At 49.7% G+C, this 21,483-nt stretch overlaps 2 protein-coding genes across 2 annotated transcripts in view; one reads left to right on the forward strand and one right to left on the reverse strand.

The window, feature by feature from the left end:
• The first annotated feature begins 706 nt into the window (after positions 1-706).
• On the forward strand, positions 707-6,101 carry LOC119090890 (activating signal cointegrator 1 complex subunit 2 homolog). The gene is made up of 6 exons (XM_037213621.1): positions 707-1,123; positions 2,554-2,693; positions 3,343-3,592; positions 5,006-5,148; positions 5,483-5,756; positions 6,093-6,101. The coding sequence occupies exons 3-6, from the start codon at positions 3,581-3,583 to the stop codon at positions 6,099-6,101; spliced, it is 438 nt and encodes a 145-aa protein (XP_037069516.1). The 5' UTR covers positions 707-1,123; positions 2,554-2,693; positions 3,343-3,580.
• Positions 6,102-15,560: 9,459 nt separating this feature from the next.
• LOC119090895 (glutamate receptor ionotropic, delta-1) overlaps positions 15,561-21,483 on the reverse strand; it is an 11,874-nt gene continuing 5,951 nt past the window's right edge. Inside the window, exons 6-8 of the mRNA XM_037213625.1 lie at positions 20,990-21,115; positions 20,495-20,663; positions 15,561-17,356 (exon numbers count right to left, since the gene is read on the reverse strand). Of these exons, the coding sequence (XP_037069520.1) occupies positions 16,681-17,356; positions 20,495-20,663; positions 20,990-21,115 (971 nt within the window). The 3' untranslated portion in view covers positions 15,561-16,680. The remainder of the gene's footprint in view (positions 17,357-20,494; positions 20,664-20,989; positions 21,116-21,483) is intronic.

The following is a 21,483-nucleotide window of genomic DNA, read 5'->3' on the forward strand; positions in this document are numbered from 1 at the left end:
GTCTGATCGGAGCCAACAATAACGTACGTACAATATCCCAATTCACCTACCTTAATAGTCCCAGGCACTAAAAATATTGCAGAGAACGCGTTTCTGTCGGCAGACCTCTCAGCAACGAGCAGGCAGATGCGTCCAAGCAACAAGCTTCTTCTATAATTTCATCTCTTAAAGCCAAATCAACTTCCACCTCTTCAGCTGGTCTCCCTCACCAAAGACCATGCGCGCCAACCCGCTTACTTTCACCAACACAACACGCTCTACGGCGGCCCGGCCTCACTCCCCCTTCTCAGCCTCGAGCTCAAGACCCTGAAGTGAAAAGGTTAGTCGATAAATGTCATGGCCTTCTCCTAGCCATTCTAGTAGGGCACACCGGCCGTTTTTGAGACAATTTTTGTCTTTTCTTTCGCTAGTTCCTAAATATCATTCCACATAGTGTTTTTCAGGCCGATTTATAGCAAAATACTTAAAAGAGTATGTATGATATTAACAAGCAGCACATCACATATAATTAAATCTGACCATCTAGAGCCAGTTACGGATAGTAGACAGCTTAAAGCCAAACAGCTGATCAAAAGGATTTTACCAGATGGCCGCATTTATGTTCGTTCTTGGCGCTCATGATACAAAATATTACAGGCCGAGCACAGCGTTTATTCTACAATTCGCCTCAGTAGAGGAAACTTACATTGGTCAAGATGCAGTTTAATTACGCATTCGTTGCTTTGATTCGGCGAAACAGTGCATTCTATGCAATAAACTTGTGTCAAAACCGAGCAGAGTCGCCGTCATTCTCGGTTGCGCTCTCATGTTTGTTTTGCCTCTTGCGTCAATAGGAACTTGTCTCAAGTGTATTGTTAAGTAAGATCGTATATGGTCGTGGGAGAAGGGTGGACCTAATTTGGGCTTTCTGGAAAAGAAACTGAGCCTAAGGCAGTGGTGGGAAATCTGCAGGGACAGTGGAACCCCTCTCGATTTAGCGCTGTAACGTTGAAGTAAGATAATAACCATTTTTGGTTATTCCATCCAGTCAATGCTGGTAATTCCAGTGTGAAATTTTCAAAAAGTTGGAAGCTCAGCCTCTTGGCCCTGCTCTCTGCACCACTAGACCCCTCAATAAGAGCAGGTAATTAATATGGTGAGGTCTCAAACCACCTTCAGCCAAAGGTGGTATGTCAAGCAATTTAACCAATAAATTTCCCACCTACACACAACTATAGTCAGTATGTGAGTCATGTGCTGTGTTACCCACACTCATGTTGCCTACAGTATGTTGCTTGAACTGGTCTTAAAACTGGTGAAAGTATTGACGAGATGCTCAGTTAACCTCAACACTTGATACATGGGGCCATACCACTATTGTAATGAGATCTCATTGAGAATCCCATGGTTTGCAGATCGACCTTTAACGTACTATTGTTTAACACAGCTGGGCTGTGTTCCTCATTGGCAAAGTACCTGCTTGAGTTGCTACCTATGACATCACAAGTACCTACGTTATACATAAGTTACTAACTCCAAGGTGTGAGGGCTGTTGTGACAAACTTATGTCTGACATCACAGGCTGCAACTTGTGGACAGCTGTGGTAATGGGGAACACAGGCCTTATATCATGAGCAGCACTAACATACATGACCTATCTAAGTCATGTGTGCAGGTGCCAGACATGGTAGCAAGAGCTGAGGCTGTTCTTCCTTTCCAGATTGAATTTTTGCTACACACTTTAGATATTCTCCCAAGCAGTAAAGTTTTTAAATGTTTCTTTTTCAGCATAAAGTGTGCCTGTTAGATATAAGGTATTAGGCATGCACCATGTAGTATGGTTTCTTGTACAAGGGTGAAGGGTATGTGATGTAGGTGATGCAGCAATGCTAAACAATACTTGTTCATTTTGACCAAGAACACTCTTGCTGCATGACCCTGCTCTGTCCCCCTTACAGAATCCAGGTAATGGATAACATATACAGGTGTGAAAGTAATATGATCAATTTGTTGACATTGGAAAATTATTTGGTCAAAAAAGAACAGGTATATATTTTGTCATAACAAATAAATATACAAATTTATTAATATATTTGAAATGATTCAAATTATATTATTCTGTAATGCATTTCAGTGTTGAAGATGGTGAAGTACTGGTACATTTCCTGTTCATGCTGTAAATGCATGATACTTAAAACATTGCAGTTTAAGCCAACAACCTTAGAACATGCATCTTCAGTCTCAATTTATCACCATGTACATATGTATTCTTAAGCCATTTGCTTTTCAGTTCAAGATCTTGAACCCATGGTTAAATGTTTGGCATGACCATTTTGGCCAGCTCATTTCTGTGATGATTGTTTTGTGCAAGTCCACAAGAAGCCCCTTTCTGATTAAGAAAGAAATTCCTGTTACAAAGACATGCATACAAGTCTGAGGGATAGTTCCTAATCCACTTAGCAGATGATACTGAGGCAAATGTTTGGCACTGTTGACAACTTGTCTGCCTTTCTACTGATGACTAGTTTATAGGAAAATAAATGAGTTTGCATGTGATAGAATATCATTTCACAGATAAATGAATGTATTTCCAAGAAATATGAGCAAGCTGTTCATGTAAATAAGCAGTACAAAGGAAGCATCATAGAAGGCTGCTCTATTAGGGCTAATTACTAGAGATACATACCAACTCTCAGCAGCTCAAGCAGCACAAGGTGGGTGTTGTTTTGCACTACTCGCCCATAGGGAAATGCTCAGGGTTGGATGGTAGAAGTGTAAATCAAATAAGAAGCTACCCTGAAATAAACACAAGATGCTACTCTTGCTAATTCTATCTGAGGAAATGTTCCAATGCAGATCAAGGGCAGTTCACATGACTTGCTTCATTGGTCATATTGCATGTCAAAATGACATGCTATCCCCATCACATGTAACAGGCTGGGATGCATAGTATGGCTACTTGCTGCTACAGGCATTGTTGAAGCAGGGAATCCAGTAGAGAATCAGAGGAGTAACATGACTGAAGAAGGCATGGGACACACTGTGATCATGTACCGGTATGTTCGGCTTTTGTGTAGCCTGCTCAGATTCCCTGTCCTGCATTCGAAAAACTGAATGTCCTTGATGACAGTTGTCTGTGGGTAATGGCAGTGCTCTGCTCTTGTACATGATGTGCACAGCCAAACTTGAATCTCTTTCCTGCCCTGTGGCACCTCCAGACAGTGGTATGTGCAGTGGTTCACTGTGCTTGGCCAATTCGAAATACCTGTTGAAAGCAAGCCTCAGTATCTACAATTCTGTGCAAGAAAGGCATGTTTCATCAAACAGCGCACGATCATTACAACTTTCTATGTCTCTTTTTAGCTTCTGTGCTGATCGGCATCTAGTCGCGGTGCACTATGGAGACGTCCGCGCTTTGTGCACGTGCAGTGCGCGTGTGGTCGGGCTCACCCTCGGCCGCCAGGATGGGCCGGGTGACGCGGCCACACGAGGAAAACTGTCGACGGCCCGCGTCCCTGAGCGCGGCCCACGGCTGCGCTCTATATAGCCGCGCTGGGCGCCGTCGCCTGGCAGTGCCGTCCTCACCCGGTCCGACAGCGTCATGGCATCGCCGGTGAGTGGGGCTCCGCCGGGCTGCCGTTACCGTGCAGGTGTCCACCGGCCAGGGGTGAAGCTGGACCCCAGTGGCAGTTCGCTCGGAGTAGGCGTTCGGCAGTTTGGCCCTTAATTGCATGTCTGAAATGGAATGTACGCGTGTAATATGCTTGCAGTCGGGATGTCCCTGCTCATGCGTGCGTGTAACCACCACGTGCGCAACGAGCTGGTCGCGGTGGGAGGCCTGACACGCGCAAGTTGGTCGCAGTTATAACCCGTTTCAATTAATATTTTGGGGTGACTCGCACGTCCATGGAAACTGGCCAGCAGCAGAGATTTGAACCCATAAGCAAAATTGTCTTGAAATCTACGTTTTCAGTTTGATGAGGTCTTCAAATAAGGATTTCTGATCGAAGTGGAGCTTTTCCATATGACTTCGTGATACCAAGCCTGCTCACCGACATCCCCGTGGTATGTTTGAGGATATGTATTGCTATGGTATGCCTACAGCGTGGTTATACTGACATTGCCAGAACACGACGGATTGAAGGCCTTTCTGAAAGGGTTCAGTGGCGTCGGAAAGGTTTTATAATTAAGAGGCTTACATATGTCAAGATCACTCTCCCGTTTATTTGTTATCACTTTTTTGCTTAGAGTTCCTTATGCACGCCGCGATCATCTTGGAGATGTTGATCGTAATTTTGACTCAATTGGAGATGGGTTCTACTTGCGTGATATGCGTATGTGACGTTATGTTTATTATATGCGATTTCCCTCGTTATTCTCACTACTGCAGTGTTCATCGCGTTACGACGGAAAACAAAGCAAACAGGTGGTAATGTAAAAAAACAGCTTATCTTTGGAAATAAGCGTTCCGAGAAAATCGACTTTTAGTTAGGTGCAATGAAGGCAGTGTTATCCCGTTCAGCATGTCTAACGGCATTGTCAGGCGTAGTAGGTGCTAACAGTCTCAAAAACCTTAAGATGATGGTCTCCGCACGTACTGCTCTCAAGGGTGATTATCTTAATTTTGATGAAATTAAGAGCATACAGATATCCCCATGCCACGTGTTGCCTGGCTATTGTGAGTGTTAGAAGTGAGGTGAAGGGCACCCTGAAAGCATGTGTACCGAACGAATACATCGGCAAATATTGTATCGATAATGATGTTGCGTTCGTCCGCAAAAATATACGCTCAAACATGTGCTGATGACTTCGTTGCATCCGCTCGTCATCGAACGAGCGTTCGTAATTTCTATGTTTAGCATAACATGCCAAAAATCGCAACGTCGCGCAAGCCCTGGTACACCGTGTCAGATCGAAAAGTCGGCTGGCTACCCTATTTTTCTGAGCCTTGCGAGTGCGTGTGGCGCGGTCTTACTAAGGGTGTCCTCGTCGCGAGCGTGAGTGCGAGTGTGTCCACGTCTCGCAGACCATCGGCTGGGCGGCTCTGGTGCTGCTAGCCGCCGCGCCGACCTCTGCGCAGCAGGGCGGCGCCGCGGACGCCGTCGAGACCCCCGTGGGAGGAGTGGCGCCCGCCAACGCCGTGGAGCTGGCTACCCGCAACTTCATCAAGTGAGGCTCGGCCGACGCTCGCGCACACGGGCTGGCAGGCTGGCTGGCCGGCATGGCACGCGCAGTGTCCGCTGCCGTCTGGTGTGTGCGCCGATTGCTGACGCTTGGACACTGATACGCCTTGTTAAGTCCCGGTTTGGTGGTATGTCGCCTTGTTGCGCCTCCCGGTGTGGCGTGGACTAGCTGTGAGCATAAATGTGTGTTGCGCGGACATCCTGTCATGCTTGCTGAGATTCCTTTGGAAATTTATAGCCTTTATTCGCTTAAAGCCGGTGTCATGTCGGTGTTTTCGTGTGCTGCTCCTGACTGCGCGCCCGGTGTGCTTTATTGCCAGGCTGTATAACCAAGCGGCAGCCCTGGCTGCTGCTGCCCCGGACGTGGACGCACCGCCACAGGAGGCGGCACCCGGCCAGCCGACCCAGCCGACGGCAGCGCCCTCTCTGACGCTCCCTTCGTACTCTCACTTCGGGGCGAATCCGTTCCCGTTCACGGCGCATCAGCAGCAGTTCTTCCAGCGGCCGCGGACGCAGCAGGACCAGTACCAGTGGCAGTACCAGCAGCAACTGCGGCACCAGATGCAGCCGCAGCAAGCACAGCAGCCGCAGCCGGTGCAGCACCCGCAGCCGGCGCAGCAGCCGCTACAAGTGCAGCAGGCACAGCAGCCGCAGCCAGCTCAGCAGCCGCTGCAGGTACAGCAGCCCCAGCCAGCTCAGCAGCTGCAGCAGACTCAGCAGCCGCGGCCGGAGCAGGCGGTGCAGCAGCAGCAGCAGCAGGTGGGCGGATCCCCCGCGGCGCCGACCGAGCCCATGCCTCTGTTTGGGCCACCAGACCCCGTAACTGAAACGCCAGAGGTGGCCGCTGCCCGGGCCTCCTTCCTCGAGAAGTACAACCAGCTGGCGGCTCTGGCAGCGGCGGCGCCCGACCCTCCGGCGCCGGCTCAACAGCGACGCTAGTTTGTCCGCGGTGCAGATCCGAGTGGGACGGACAGATCAAATTTCCAAAATACTCTGTCGGAAAAGTTTGCAAATAAGCGCCCATGCGGTGTGTGAAGACAAGATTCAAAGTGGATGAGTGGCTGATTTAGTTTTTGTCGTGTCTTGACTTGCTCTGCTCAGTGGTGCGAAAAATCCATATGTGTAGGACTGCTGCGCCTGCAATGTGGTTTGTTGTCTTAGGCTGTTATTTTGATGGTACCGTTCTATGGTGCTTGTGCGTGCCATCAGCTTCTTCTGTTCAGCTTTTTGTCACCGATGACGCCGTGCATGATGCGTGGTCTCTGCACAAAAATGGCATATTTCGCTGCGTGATTTCGTGCGCGTGTCGTAAAACATGGCACCTGCGATACTGCGTAACTCGTATATGTGTATCCGGACAAGCTTTTTCCAAGTACTCTCGGTACTTGATGTCGCCTTCGCAGACTTGTCGGTCAAATGTGCTCGAGTCTCGTGACAGGCGTGTTTTGTCTGCAGTGAGCGCACCTGCCTTCTCTTGTGCTGTTATGTCCTCCAAGAAATCGGCTACCCGAAACGGTTCAAATATTTTACCCCGGAGCTATTAAGCTTGTGTCATTCAATCTAGTTCCGCAGCTTCAAACAAAACTCGCTGGTAAACGGGAAAACTAGTGAACCTAGACTGTATTCCAGCTGAAAGAATGACAAAACTATTCCGATGCAGCTGACAGCGATAATGCATCATTTGGCAACCGCAGTTGAATGCGCGAACTGTCACGTCACGGGAAATGTAGCCGTGGGGATCGCGTGCGGATTGTCGAGTGGCATCGACGGTCTGTCGTTTGTGTCCATCTACACCGCATTTTTAGTCGCGATAGCCGTGTCCTCCGTTTATGGCTAGCGGTTTCCAAGGCGCGCAAGCACGATTTGACGGCAACACGATTAACTGGATGTCTCCAAACAAGCACCGCCCTGCGAGGCACTGCCTGGGCTCTGGGGATGATGAGTGCCTCTAACGTGCAGTGGGACTGCAGTACTGGACCGAAGTCTCCGTATAAGCGCAGTTATGGCTGGCTGGCGGCGGGCGCCAACAGTTTCAGTTCTGAGGCCTCCGCCCAGATGCCATGGCGGCGGCGCACACCGCCCGGGACCGGTCATTCGATCGGCGGTGGGCCTGTGAGAAACTGAGGCACGGCGGCGTATCACGCATGGTGGAAAGTGATCTGAACCCATCGTAGTTGAGAAATGCAAGATCGCGCGGCTGCAGCGGGATTGGGGCACTGGGCAACCGGATTGGGGAAAGGTTATTGGGGGATGGGAGACGGGGATTTGGATACTGGAAAACGAGGATTGGGGAACGGTCATTGGTGGTCTGGGAAACGGGGATTGAGAAACGGTTGGTGGGGCTGGGAACGGAGGTTGGGGTACTGGGAAACGGGGATTAGTGGCCTGGTGAACGGGGATTAGGAGGCCGTGGAATTGTGGATTGGAGTATTGGGGAACAGGGACTGGGGAACGGGGATTCGGATGGATACCGGGGCCGCGCGTGACTGGGTATGACTGAACTACGTCTGTCCGAGTAATGCAAACCTGCATCAGGTGCGGTCACGTGGGCACGGATCAGGCCCGCATCTGGTTAAACACCAGACGAGGCAAACGCTGTTCAAACCTACAGTTCAGCATGTTCAGTGAGCTCGCCAGCTGGGTTTTATACATTGTAATGGCGAACCCACACATTTATAAATGGCCTCACAAGTGCACATGCATATCAAGCGAGTTGGCTTAACACGCGCCCGGATGGCCGGCTGGATGCTCTTCGCTCGGGTGGGGAGTCAATTTGCCCCCCCCCCCCCCCTCCTGAGATCTCGGGAACTGAGAGAGTTAGAAACACCAAATTTACAGGGTGTGTTGACCTGTACGTGAACTCTTTTAGGTCAAAGTTGAATGCGCTTAGTGCGACGTTGTATCAAATGAGACTTTGGACGTTTGATCTTTGGATCAAATGAGGTCAAACGAGGTCAAATTCCAGATTGGTTTCCAAGGACTCCTAGAACCCAGGAGCTGTTCTAAGCAAAATTCCACACGCTCAGTGAAGGTCAGTGACCTTGTTTGACCTTTTAACAAGCGCCCGGGTGGCCGGTTGAATACCCTTTGCTCGGGTGGAGGTGTCAACTTGACCCCTCCCCTGAGGTCTCGGGAACTAAGGGAACTAGACACCAAATTCACAGAGTGTGTTGACCTGTACGTGAACTCACTTAGGTCAAGGTTTGAGATTCCTAGTTGATGACCTTTGTGTCAGGTAAGGTCAAACAAGGTCAGAGTCCAGATTGGCCTTCAAGGGAACCTGGCCAATTGTTCTAAACAAAATGTCACACGCTCAGTTAAGGTCATTCACCTTGTCTGACCTTTTAAAGATCTTGGTGACAAAAATGGTATAAGACTGCTTTGAGTTTTACATTTGGGTGAGCGACAAAGGACTATGCTGGATGGCATGTTCCTAAAAACAAAATGTTGACCTGGATCATTATAGGTCAGTGATTTATTCTGACCTATAAAAGTCCATGGAAGGTTATAGCAGGGTTCCTGCTGTCAATACATTCGAAATGAATACCAGAAACCAGCCCATACAGCAAGCCCGAGAGTAAAAAAACAGGTTGGTTTTGACCTTGATCTGACCTTCATACCTGACCCTAGGTCAATGATATTTGTTTATTCAATTGTTGTGTTGCCTAAGAAAGTATCTTAGAGATGTATGGCTTTGTCTAACATTCCGTTGTTTGATCGGATTGAAAGTTTCCCTAGAAATTGCCTTCCCTGAAATCACGGCCCGACTTTGACCTTCCATAGGTCAGCGACCTTACAAGGCACACCTATATTTTTATGCCAGCTGATCTACAATTAAGTGTTGTGCAGTAAGCAAAATTTGGCGCGGCTACGCAGCGCCGTTCGGAAACTAGTTCTGGGAAAACCCTCAGGGGGTTCAATTTGACCCCCCAGCCTAGCGTGTGTTAAATGACGCGACTGAGTTTCGAATGACTGCAAATAAACACACGGTTTACGAGCGGCTTCCGCGGGCCCGAGGCAGACAGGCAAAGTAGAGTGTGATTCTAGACTCTGAACTTTACCCTCCGAATTAGAACGATCCCAATTAAACAAATAGCTGTATATCTATACATAACTAAGGTAGGCAGGCTGACAGTGCTTCTTCTCTCTTCGCTCTTCCGCTCTTCGTTCTTCGCGGTGCCGCGAAGCACATACTACTGGGCCTTCCTGCGCCGATCAGCGGGATGGTGATGGCTGACTTTACAACACCAATTACGCCACGACGAACACGTCAAAGGAGTAAAATGTTCCCGTCTCAGCAGGTCGAGGCCGCGATAGGGGCGGGGTTGGGACATTGAGAGTCAGAGAATGTCAAATTATTGGATGGGTTGGTACACCATCTGGCCACCACCCGGCGCCTTCCGTCGTATGTGTTGTACGTAAACCTGCGTGTGGGTAAGGCAACCTTTTGAAAATATCACTATCATCCTTATAAAAAGGTCGTTATGAATATGTGAAAGCTGTGAAATGCCTCTGGGCACCCTATGGAAGGTTTAATGGACCAATGACAATCAGTGATGCTCGGTTCTTCATTGTGCCTAAGTCTGCCTGAACATAGGCTCAGAATATTGTAAGGAAAATGGTTCCCACCTGCACGCTGACCTTACCTGATCTTTTTGCTACGATTTATGCTAACTCGTGAACAGAGCGCAATTATGAGTTATGGATGCAGTAAAAAGCACCAGTTTTACGCTGGTATACGAAGATGTGCTGAAAGGATGTTTCACGCGGACAAACACCCTGAAAGAATGAATGGACGCCATATGGTCAACGTAGCCGGTACACCCTACAGCCCAAATCATCATCATGATATAGAAGCCTGAGATGATAAGGATTAGAAAAGGCGCTTAATTATGACGCAATTGTTTACTCTACATTGCCTTCCAGTCCTCCATTTTACGCCAGCCGAGCTAGTGTCGCAAATGAGGTGACCCTGATGGCATTGTCCATTTGGCATGAAAAAAAAACAGTTCATAGCAGTAGGTGGTTAAGACGTCAAATCGCGTGTCCGCCGACAGCTGAGGTAGGAAAAGAACAGACCGTGGAGAATCCAGGGTAACTAGATGCCATCACTAGCCGTGCCACAATTCGTGCGAAAAGTTGCAGAAGTGGTCAAAGAGATGTGGTCCGTGAGAGAGAGAGAGAGAGAGAGAGAGAGAGAGAGAGAGAGAGAGAGAGAGAGAGAGAGAGGAGAGAGAGAGAGAGAGAGAGAGAGAGAGAGAGAGAGAGAGAGAGAGAGAGAGAGAGAGAGAGAGAAGAGAGAGAGAGAGAGAGAGAGAGAGAGAGAGAGAAGAGAGAGAGAAGCGCGTCAGGGAGAGGAGAAAGAAAAAGAGAAAGAGAGAGAGAGAGAGAGATCGAGCTCACGCCTTGGTCGTTGAATGAACATTATTAACAGCTTTGCTTTGCTGCGGTTTGGATAAGTGCCCTATCGGCCAGCTACGGGAATTTCAGGCTCATTGAATGGAGGAGAGTGATTTGTGGTGGGACAAGATTGCATGCATCTGGGAGTCGTCTTGTGTCCGAGCCTACCAAGGCAGAGACCCTCTGCGAGATACTGCGGGCGTTCGGGCAGGGTTCCCGCATAGTGAGCCCAGGGGAACCCCCGCTCCCCGCCAGGTGAAGCTCGCGCTCCCTGCCAGGCGAAGATCCCGCTCCCAGCCAGATGAAGTCCCCGCTCATGGCCCATAAGGAGCGCTGGACCCGGATAACCGGAGCGGTGCGGGGTCCGCGATGAAGCGTGAATGGGGAAAGAACAGCGGATATACGAACACCATTGAGCACGTGTTTTGTGTGGTGCCTTACACAATCCCGGATGTGGCCAAGGCCTTACACAATGCCGGATGTGGCCAAGGCCTTACACAATCCCGGATGTGGCCAAGGCCTTACACAATCCCGGATGTGTGAGGCCGTGCTCGAAATCGATTTGCATCTCGCTTTTTTGGGGGCGGAGGAGGCTCTGATTATAGCGTATGGATTAATTTCGCAGATAAATTGTATTCACCGATTTCTAATTGTGTTTGGCTTTGGAATTAGACTTGAGCTTACGCCGATGGAGTCAGATTTGGTTCCAAACCCACGTAAGGAAAAATCTAGCTTTGGTTCAGCTTGGTTTGATTCCGTTTGGTTCAGTTCGGCGCAGTTTGATCTGGCTGGTTAGCAGGCTGTGCTAATGGGTTAGGCTATGTCAGGTCATGCGGCCTACCAGAAGAACCAATTGCGATATATACTACCGGTGGCATGTATTCTCCGAGTTATCATGCGTCTCTGGCAGCCTCTGTTACACGCGATCAAGAAAGTAACTGACGAGCGTAGCCACGAGCACAAGGTACGCAATAGGAGGTGGACTTCGTCACGAACCCAGGGTCAATGGGAAGCTGGTTCAGACAAGGCTCATATTCATTGAAACAGATGAGTTCGGAATAGAACTCGCGCTCCAGGCTCTGTGACTGGCACTCCGTAAGAGAACAATGATGACAAAGCGGTGACGATCACGTGGACATTAGGGATTTACCTTAGACTCAAACCTAACTGGTAATCGGACCAGGACAGGAGCTCATGCGTCTTACTAGGACTAGTGCCTGCTGAACAGCATGACCAGAGACCACTTACAATTGTATCTGCAGTGGCACCGCCCAGGCTGCGTTTTGGCCAACAGCACACCGACGTATTCCATGCTCGAAATGAGTTCTATTGCAAACTCAGACAGGCTATCGACACGCACCTTGAATTTCCCAGCTGGACTGGATGTCATCCAGTACCCTTGAATCGTAGAAAGTGCGTGAGGGCCAAGGACGGGGCCAAGATGGCACGAACAGGAAAACGCCCGGCGCGCTAGCAGCTGGCCAGCGCTTCGCTGAGCTGATGCCCACCATATAAGCCGGGGCGACAGCAGCTGCGGACAGTGCATTCTGAGGCACCGCTTCCACACCATGCACTCGCTGGTGAGGTCACCGCTCGGGGTCCTGAGCATCGAGACGGCCAATTGACCTAGTGTCCAGCTGGGTTGACCCAGGGGTTCAGTCAGGATTTTCTTAGCGGGGAGGGGGCGGAGCTCGGTGTGCACGCGTCACCGTACTTTTCAGCTTTCTGTTGGGGAAGACCTATGGTGAAAAACAACACAATCCGGGCCTGCGGGACCACCCCTCCCCCCCCCCCCCCTCTCTCCTTTGGTTGCACGTCTGTAGTGACCGATATCTGCACAAAAGAGCCAAGCGTAGACCAAAGGGTCGCGCCGCAGCTTCAACACACCGACCTCTTCTTCAAACTACGCGTTCAGGCCGGCAGTGGTAGGCACGTGACCCACCCGCCCCACCGCATCCCACACTCCGTCAGCAAACACGTGACCCACCCCGCCCCGCCGCACCCCGCACTCCGTCAGCAGACACGTGACCCCGCTGACCCCGCTGACCCTGCTGCCGTGTCCCGCAGACCGTCGGAGCCGCCCTGCTGTTCCTCGCCGCCCGAGCGTCGGCCATACCCTGGGACTCGAAGCCCGGCTACCACGCCAGCTCGCACAAGGAGCCGGTCGGCGGTCCGGCGCCGCCCGATGCTGTCGAGAAGGCCAGGCGACGATTCTTCGAGTACGTGCGCTGCGGAGAGCACGGTGTGCGGGTTGGTGGACGCGCGCTTGGGCCAGGAGGATGGGCTCCAGGTCCAGATGCGGATGTCATCCGAGAATTTTGCGATCATGAACGTGCAGCTGTCACGAATTCACGACGATCCTCGTTCCAAATTTATTTTGCTGCATCAGTTTCTCTGAGGTACAGCGTAGATATATGATATACTCTCTCTAGCTTCTCTGGGATACTTCTTCGGGAGACACGTTTTGCCCGGCCAATACACACGTTCTCTGTCGGCAGGCTCTACAACAAGGCGGCGGCACTGGCGGAGGCGGCACCGGACATAGCTGTGCACCACGGCTACTCTCAGTCCCGACACCACAGCGCGCCGCACCACTCGCAGCACCAGTCGCGCCACTCGACCCAGCAGCACCACGGAAGCCTCCGCAGCGGGTCGCGGCCCACCCACCCGCCGGCCGAGACGGATCCGCTGGCGGGCCCGCCGGAGCACGTGACCGACACGCCGGAGGTGAGCGCCGCCCGAGCCGCCTTCCACGAGCAGTACCAGGAGCTGGCCGCCGCGGCCGCCGCCGCGCCCGACCCGCAGGGCCCGCGGCAAGCGCACCGCTCCGGGCCCCGCCACCACTCCTCGCACCACCAGCAGCACTCCTCGCACCACCAGCAGCACCGCAGCGGGCCGAAGCCGACCTACGGACCGGCCGCCACCGACCCGCTGTCGGGCCCTGTGACAGACACACCGGAGGTGGCCTCCGCCCGGGCCGCCTTCGAGAAGCAGTTCCAGGAGCTGGCCTCGCTGTCCGCCGCCGCGCCCCACCACGGCTACGCTCACTAGACTAGTGAGCGTACTAGTGACAGTAGCAGCGGGCCATCGGAAGCCCAGCCCATTGGTGTGTCAGCGCACAGCTCTTTCGTTACATCCTCCGTTCCCCGTTGATTCGTTGTTTAGCTTTCGTACGTTTTTCTCACACACTCACTCTTGCTGTTTATGTCTATGGAAATGGTCCTTTGTATGACGGTATATGTACTATATACCTGCTGATGTTTTTCACAGTGATGTTGTCATGATGCGTCTTTAATCCTTGTTGCCTTGTCCTTGCATGCTATTGTCATCATGATTAGTCTGCTAACGTCGGTTTCGTTGTCCCAGTCGTCCACAACACCGAGAGGTCTCACGCACTTCTTCGCATGATTAAAAGTTTGATCATTCATCGAGGGATGCGGGAAGCTTGTTCTGATTGTACGTGCATGGCAACTGTACAGCAATAAAACAAGTGCTTCCAGCATGATCACACAGTCCATGGGCTAAGATGGGCCCGTTTAACTTGGCTGCAGCCGAGTTTAAACTGGTCACTTTTTGACATCGAACACTGGATTGGGGCCATAAAATGAGTCGGTCCTCCATAAAACCGAGTCCTCCCTGGGTTCCCGGATGCGTCGCAATCAGCAGCATGACTCAGGGTTGGCGTGTGAGGTTATGCAAAACCGGCGATGACCTCGGCTGTGGCAGCGGACTGTGCAGGCACGTTCCTTGAACCCCAATGCGTGGAAAGCATTGGAAAGCATGCATGATAGTTGTGGTACAGCGTTGTGGCGACGAACTTTTCTCCTTCTTTTTATTTTCTCCTTTCTATCTATTTTTGCCGGTTCCTATTTCATTAGTCCGGGTTCTGATGCGTTGGTCAACACATTTTCTTTATGGTGATTTGTGTTTAGACCAACATTCCCCCCCCCCCCTCACAGCGTGTGGCAGACGTATACGTCCAGTGGGTTCGAAGTTCCAACCTTTGGTTCGAACCGCATCCACGAGATAGTTAAATTTACATGTGAGGGGTTTCATCCCCCGGCGAGGAGAAACGCTGGCCATAGGCGGCCGTATTATGACTTTGCATGATGCCCTGAGTTCACCGAGGACAGCTAATACGCAGGTTTTTATAATCTGTACGTGTCCTTGGGGCACATGCCCTCCCCGCCCCCTTACCAAGTTTATGGCATGTATTTATTTTAATCTAGTGTGCACAGAAATGGTGATTATATCATGTATGAATGGTATAGATGAATTATGTAAGTAACTGCATGTCGGCAATCAAAAATTTCGGGTCGACACGTAAGAATCGGAACACCGAGGATATGCAATACTATGTTATGACACGCAAGAACCGCGCGCGCTTAATGTGACGCTAAACGCGGTCTTGAGCTTCCCCATCTTAAGATTCTGCGTACATCCCGTGTCTGAAGAACAATTTGATTAACAATCTGCTCCAAAATGTTTCACACTTAAGACCGCTTGGGTGATGGGCTGGTCATTGCAACCAGCTGTGATTACGGATCGATATTTAATTACGGCACTCGAGTAAATTTTTGGGACTGCCACACAAGATACAAATAGTCACACATTTGGCTACAAACCGTGGCACAACGAGACGCTACTCTCAATGTTCAAAGGCTTGTTCTTGAAGCATTCCATCATCTTCATGGACGTAACGACGTCTGAAATGTTACTTGGGTTCATTTCCTTGTTGGCTGCCCCATTATGTGGTCAGAGTTGTCAAAAGACCAACATGCCAAACGTCGCTGATGTCCGAACCCCTCGTCCCCAGGTGGTTGCGCCCATGATTATATTAGCGTTACAAAGGTTACGCAGTTACCCAAAAACAGATGGTGGAACGCGTTTATTTTGCTTTCTACAACATGTGCACCGGACAGTGTATTTCTGAAAACTGAAAAACCTCCTACCTTGAATGCAATTGATGTACGACAGCTGGATTGCTGATGACACTTACGCTTTTTAACATGATACGGCGTCTGATGTCGCTGAGCTGGTGCATTTCGTAATTAAGCAATTATGTCATGTTTGTGACGTGATATGCTTTGTGCACAACCTTCAAATTTGTTGTGTTGAAATACAATGCTTTTAAATGGCTTCCATGTCCGTTGGTAATAGCTCTTTTGTCAATGTCAACGGCATTGTTGTCTAGATGTGCATACATAACTGAACTGTGAGGACGAGAAGTCATGCATAGCACTGCGCGTAAAGAACATGATGCCATACGGTTGTATTATGTGCGTAGACAAAACTACAAGTGTTTTTGATCTTGTCACGATGCATAGCATTATTGCTTGCCACAAAATATGCGTTACGTCAGTTTGATCGACGTCGCATAAGAGGCCGTTCATATATCACGTGACGTATGCAGAAGGAGAGGAGTCTGGTTGAGCGTAACCAGTGTTACAAGGGGAACGGTCGGATAACGCAAAGCCACCCTCAAGTGCAGTCACAAATCATACTGAAGTTTTTAAAGTGTTTTAAGACGGTAAAGACAGAAAGCGCTGGCTCCCTCTTATGACAGGCACCATGCCCGTCTTTATTTCGCAAATCTAACTCAATTAGGAGCCAAACGAACAATACCTTTTTGGCGTTAGAGCGTAACAACGGGAACAGGGGTGTTTCGCCCAGCGTAGCCACTGCGTGACCAAGGGGAGAAGGGGAGGGGGCCTAAAAAAGACAGAAGTGTGAAACATAATAAGCAGACGGTCTTAAGGTCATCGAAGAGGTGGTGACAACTTTACGGCTACGTGGGCCCATGGGGAAGGCCACCCAACGTTTTCCGAAAAAGTCCCATCCTATCCCGTGCTAACATTATTTTCTACATCCAATCCGTCCTATTTTTCCACTTGGTTTGACGGCTTTAAGTGTTCCACGACATGCGTATATGGAAATCCACCGGAGGGTCTGCAGTCTTCCTGGGTACTCATGAATCCGGGGGGGGGGGGGGGGGAAGGGGGCGGTATCATCCCGATACGGCTCGTGATCCCAGAGCTACAACCTTTCTCCTCTCAAGCTGTTTGACTTTACCACCAGGACCACGAGCCGCCGCGGTCGCCGCGGCCACCGCGCCACGCTACTTATGCATCAGGTTCTCGGGTAAGTACAGGTCGCCGAACTGGTCGTTGAGCCGCGAACTGCCCGGCCGCTCCTTCAGCTCGCGGAAGATGCGCTCGAACACCTCGTTCTTGTCGTCGGTGACGGGCACCGGACGCACGCCGTCCCCCGTGCCGACGAGCAGGTACGGCCGCCCGTTGACGTACTTGATGCTGTCGCGCATCTCCTGCAACACCTCGCGGTCTGAGCGGGCGCCGGCGACGGGCGCCGACGACGACGACGGCGGCGGCGGCGGCGACGTCGTCACCGTCGACCAGGTGGACACGGCGCCCCGGTCCATCGACATGCCGTAAGTGTAGGTGGTGGTGGGTTTCTGATCTGGGCGCGTGACGGCCCAGGCGGACTTGCCGGCGCCGGCGCCGTCCGGGCGCAGCACCCGCTGCAGCACCGTGTTGGCGTCGTCCTGGCGCGAGAAGGAGCCGCAGCGGCGCGCCAGTCGGCCCCAGCCGATCTCCAGCATCAGCAGCGCCACGCCGCACCCGTAGGAGGTCAGCAGGATGTAGTAGATCATGCGCAGCTCCTCGTTCATCAGTTTGGTGCCCTGGATGCCCTTGGGGATGGCGCAGGGAGCCGCGTCCACCTCCGCGTCCCGTTTCCATTTGTTGGCGATGCCGGACATGACGAGCCAGTGAACGCTGAAGGGCAGAAGGGTGAGTCATGAGCTGCATGCACCGGAATGTCCCCTGATGTGCAGTGCAGGTCATCGGTGTGAAACACAAGCCAGAATATTATGCAAATTAGGCACGATTGCACCGAGACCTGAGTGAGCAACATAGTCATTGTAGATGACAAGAGTGGATGACGAATCCCTTTTGCAAGTCGCTGAGAAACTACAACTATAAGATGTATATTCGGAGCAAAAAATATTCTAACACAGGTTACGCAACAGGCTTCCAAGACTGGACAGGACCCAAACAAGACAAGTAAATAATGGGTCCCTAAGCACGTCCATAACAACCTTTTCCACGTGCATAGATCCACGTCAAATGGCCATCACCTTGTGAACTATCACAAACATTTTTAACCGGAGATGCTGTTTGAACTAAGATTGCAGTTGTAAAAATTATCCTATCCTAATCCTTGTAAAAATAGTATGAGTTCAGAATGCGCGTGTTTAATGAAGTGATACATATATATGCACATGAATATATATATATATATATATATATATATATACATATGTTGGAATATTTTGGCAAAATCCTTTCTTTTATACATGTTTGACTAAAAATACCTGCCGACTCAGCACTGACGAGCTTTTTGACGCATCGTTCTAGTTTCCGGGCCTTTGGCTTGGCATTATCGCTTAGATTAAAGATGGTTCGCACAAAATTACTCGTATATTAATCGCTCCTTACCTTCTAACGTTTCGAGATTCTATCTCATTGTCGGAGAAGATTGAATGGCACAAGAAATACGTTTTTAGTTTTAAAGGATAAAAAATTGTGCACTACTACTGGAAAGCATCTTTTGGTACCGAGAACACAAATGAAGCATGGCTAATTGAAGAAAGACAGAGTCCCATTTACAAGATACATATACGGAACACTCATAATGGGAACACTACAAAGACACAATAAGAACACTATTGCCATATTCACATCAATAGTGTTCACCGGTCACTACCTAATAGTTCAGGAGTTGTGCAAGAATTTGTTTGTCTGTTTAGGGCCGGAGAGAGTTCGTTAATGCGTCATAATTCATCAAGTCGTTGGCGTCATAAGGTCCTTCATTAGACTTGCATTTAAGCACTGCTCTAATTGTACAGGACTACATTCAGAATTGGTTAGAATCAGACAGATTTTGGTGAACAACAGTTTTTCAAATCCTGACGTTAAAAACGAAATACCACGACCTATGACAAGATACTTTGACAGAAGACCAAGACAACGCATCTAACCAGCCTTCAAACTATTTTATCAAAATCAAATGAAATCTGCCCACAAACAAGACGAAAAACCTTTACGGGAAATTTTATCTCGACGTGGTAGAGACAAAAACGACCACAAAATAGATATCGTCATTTATTATCGTAATAAGACAATATCTAACTTTCTGGTGAGAGACAGCCCAGACAAACCCGACAAACTAAAATGCACCAATGTAGTGCATCAATTCGGATGCAGCATCGAAGGCTGCAAACTTCGTTCCACACACTACATTGGTGTGACCACAACACTCATGACGCCTAACAATGCATTTACGTCACGGGGCACCACTGGACCACACGCGACACTAGCACGGCATGACATTGAAGCAACAACTGACAGACAACACTGACATCTTACGGACGTTTAATGACAGAAGACGCCTTCAAATTTGAGAAGGCATATTCATTAACGAACTCCCTCCTGCGCTAAACAGACAGACAAATTCTTGCACAACTCTTGAACTATTAGTTGGTGGGCGATGAGCACTATTGATGTGATTGTGCCAATAGTGTTCTCATTGTGCTTTTGTAGTGTTCCCTTATGAGTGTTTCTTATATATATATATATATATATATATATATATATATATATATGCATGTATGTATATATGTATGCATGTATGTATCCTGTAAATAGGACTCTGTCTTACTTCAATAAGTCATGTTTCATTTGTGTTCTCCGTACCAAAAGATGATTTCCAATAGCAGTGCACAATTTATATATATATATATATATATATATATATATATATATATATACATATATATATATATGTACACAAAATCCTGGCTTGTACCTAGATAGATTTTTCCGATGTGATCCACCTAAAATGTTTACCGCTCTAAGCGATAATAGCCTAGAGAATGTTGGTGAGGAGGCCGACCTTGCCTGTCGCTGGAAATCGCAGGAAAATGGATGCCGAATATAGAAAGCCGGAAAGAGCCAAACCATGGATTAAACAGATAGCTATCAGTACCATACAGGTGGCTGGAGATTACAATGCATAAGGGTATTTGCAGCCTTATTGCCCGGTGGAGAAAGTACATACATCAAGTATGGAAGGCTCATAAATTATTCATAGGAATGTTCCGTAACTTGTTCAGTGCACTAGCGGGTAACATTATTCACATAAATGAGAAAGTAGTATTAGCGTTATTCCTCAGAGAAAAAACAGGATAATGGAGGTATAGTTGGGTTGATATTGCGGCAACATGCCTTTGTGGACGCATACACATAAATGAAGGCCATGCGATTGTTATTGGCTGGCGAGCGTAAGGTACCGGCGCCATAACGTGAGCTCTCGCCCAAAGAGAAAGTTCAACCTCCACTAAACTGCAGCGTCGCTGGCCGTTCTCCGAACGCGCCCCGCGCTTCTTCGGCGTCAGCTGGTGACAGCCGTGCACCAAGGCTACCGTGGTCTGCTGTGCCGGTCGCTCCATGCCTCAGTGGTGTACCACGCCCGGCTCCGCGACAGGTTCTCTACCCTATATCGGGCGTACGAGACCGGCGGCACGCCAGCCGCCGCCACAGGCACGGCGTGGTCGCGAAAGTCCGCAGCCAAGCTGTGAGGCTCGACGATTCGCACTGATTTGTGGGACAACATTGCGCTTTGCCAGTCGACGCCTGTCAATGCGTGTCGTGCTCTTGCATCGAGCAGCGCTCCAGATGCATAGGTGATGTGGTTCTGAGACGTGGCGCCGATTTTTGTTCTGGTGGGCGTATTGCGTGACGGCAGGAATGGCCAGAACAAAAGGTGGCACTGAAGCAATGCGACTGCTATTGGCTGGCGAGTGTTTATGCTGCATGTGTTCGGCTTGTAGACTTGTCATTGCTCTCACTCACAAAGGGTCGAAGGCTTGGTTGAATGACGAGCCCTTGGGCGCGGCTAGCGAGTACTTGATGTACTCATCCTTGAGGGGCACCACATACACGTGGCAGGTGCGGTTGCTGGAGTAGTAGTCGGCCATCATCATGGCGTTCAGCTTGGACACCTCGTCGATGTAGACGTACGCTGTGATTATAGAAGGCGATGTCTTGCATGTAGGTATACATTGCTCCCAAACGCCATTAGATGACGCATTCGACCTGGACATTTGCCATCGGCAGGCGAGACGTTACTGTTGGCATGAAAATAGAGACGCTTAATTGATAAAAATGTTCTGGCACTTTCTATTGCATTCGTAAATTTGATTCCTTTAAATTTCAATGGGGAGCATGAAGGCAAAATACTTGTATTATGAACGCCAAACGAAAGGTGCAGAATGAAACGTATTTTTCCATTGCAACTAGTGCATCACTATCATCTCATCGTGTCCACAACCTCATGCTAACACCCACCTGAACTGCGGACTTTGTCAATAGTCTTGGACGCCGGTTCGTCGGGACTGATGAAGGAGCCCTTCCCGGCCCTTCTCATCCCCATGAGGACGTCGGAGCTGTTGACGTACATCTGGATGCTGTCCCCTGTAATGTATAACACAAACAAGCGCGTCAGAATTAATGACTATCCTAGTGCAGCTGGATGCTGCTGTTACATATACGCAGACAGAAGTAGACATCAGATGGCGGGCTGTCGCGTCAGAGTGGGCATTCCAGACCGCCAGGTGGCGTCTTGTCTCCGTATTTCGAATATGCTTGCCCGTTGGACGTTAGATCATCCGCAGCCCGCAGGTAATGCGAGATATTGCCCAGTTTAGTCAGGGCTACTCAGATCAAATGAACGATTCAATCCGCATCCAAATAATATTTGCAGTCATAAGCACCCGCAAGTAAGGATTCCCTCCGCAGCTACGGCAAGGTAAAGGTCTTACATCAATACATCATCACGTCAT

The sequence above is a fragment of the Pollicipes pollicipes genome, unplaced genomic scaffold (genome assembly GCF_011947565.3).
Source record: "Pollicipes pollicipes isolate AB1234 unplaced genomic scaffold, Ppol_2.1 Scaffold_3181;HRSCAF=3727_pilon_pilon_pilon, whole genome shotgun sequence".
Classification (NCBI taxonomy): domain Eukaryota; kingdom Metazoa; phylum Arthropoda; class Thecostraca; order Pollicipedomorpha; family Pollicipedidae; genus Pollicipes; species Pollicipes pollicipes.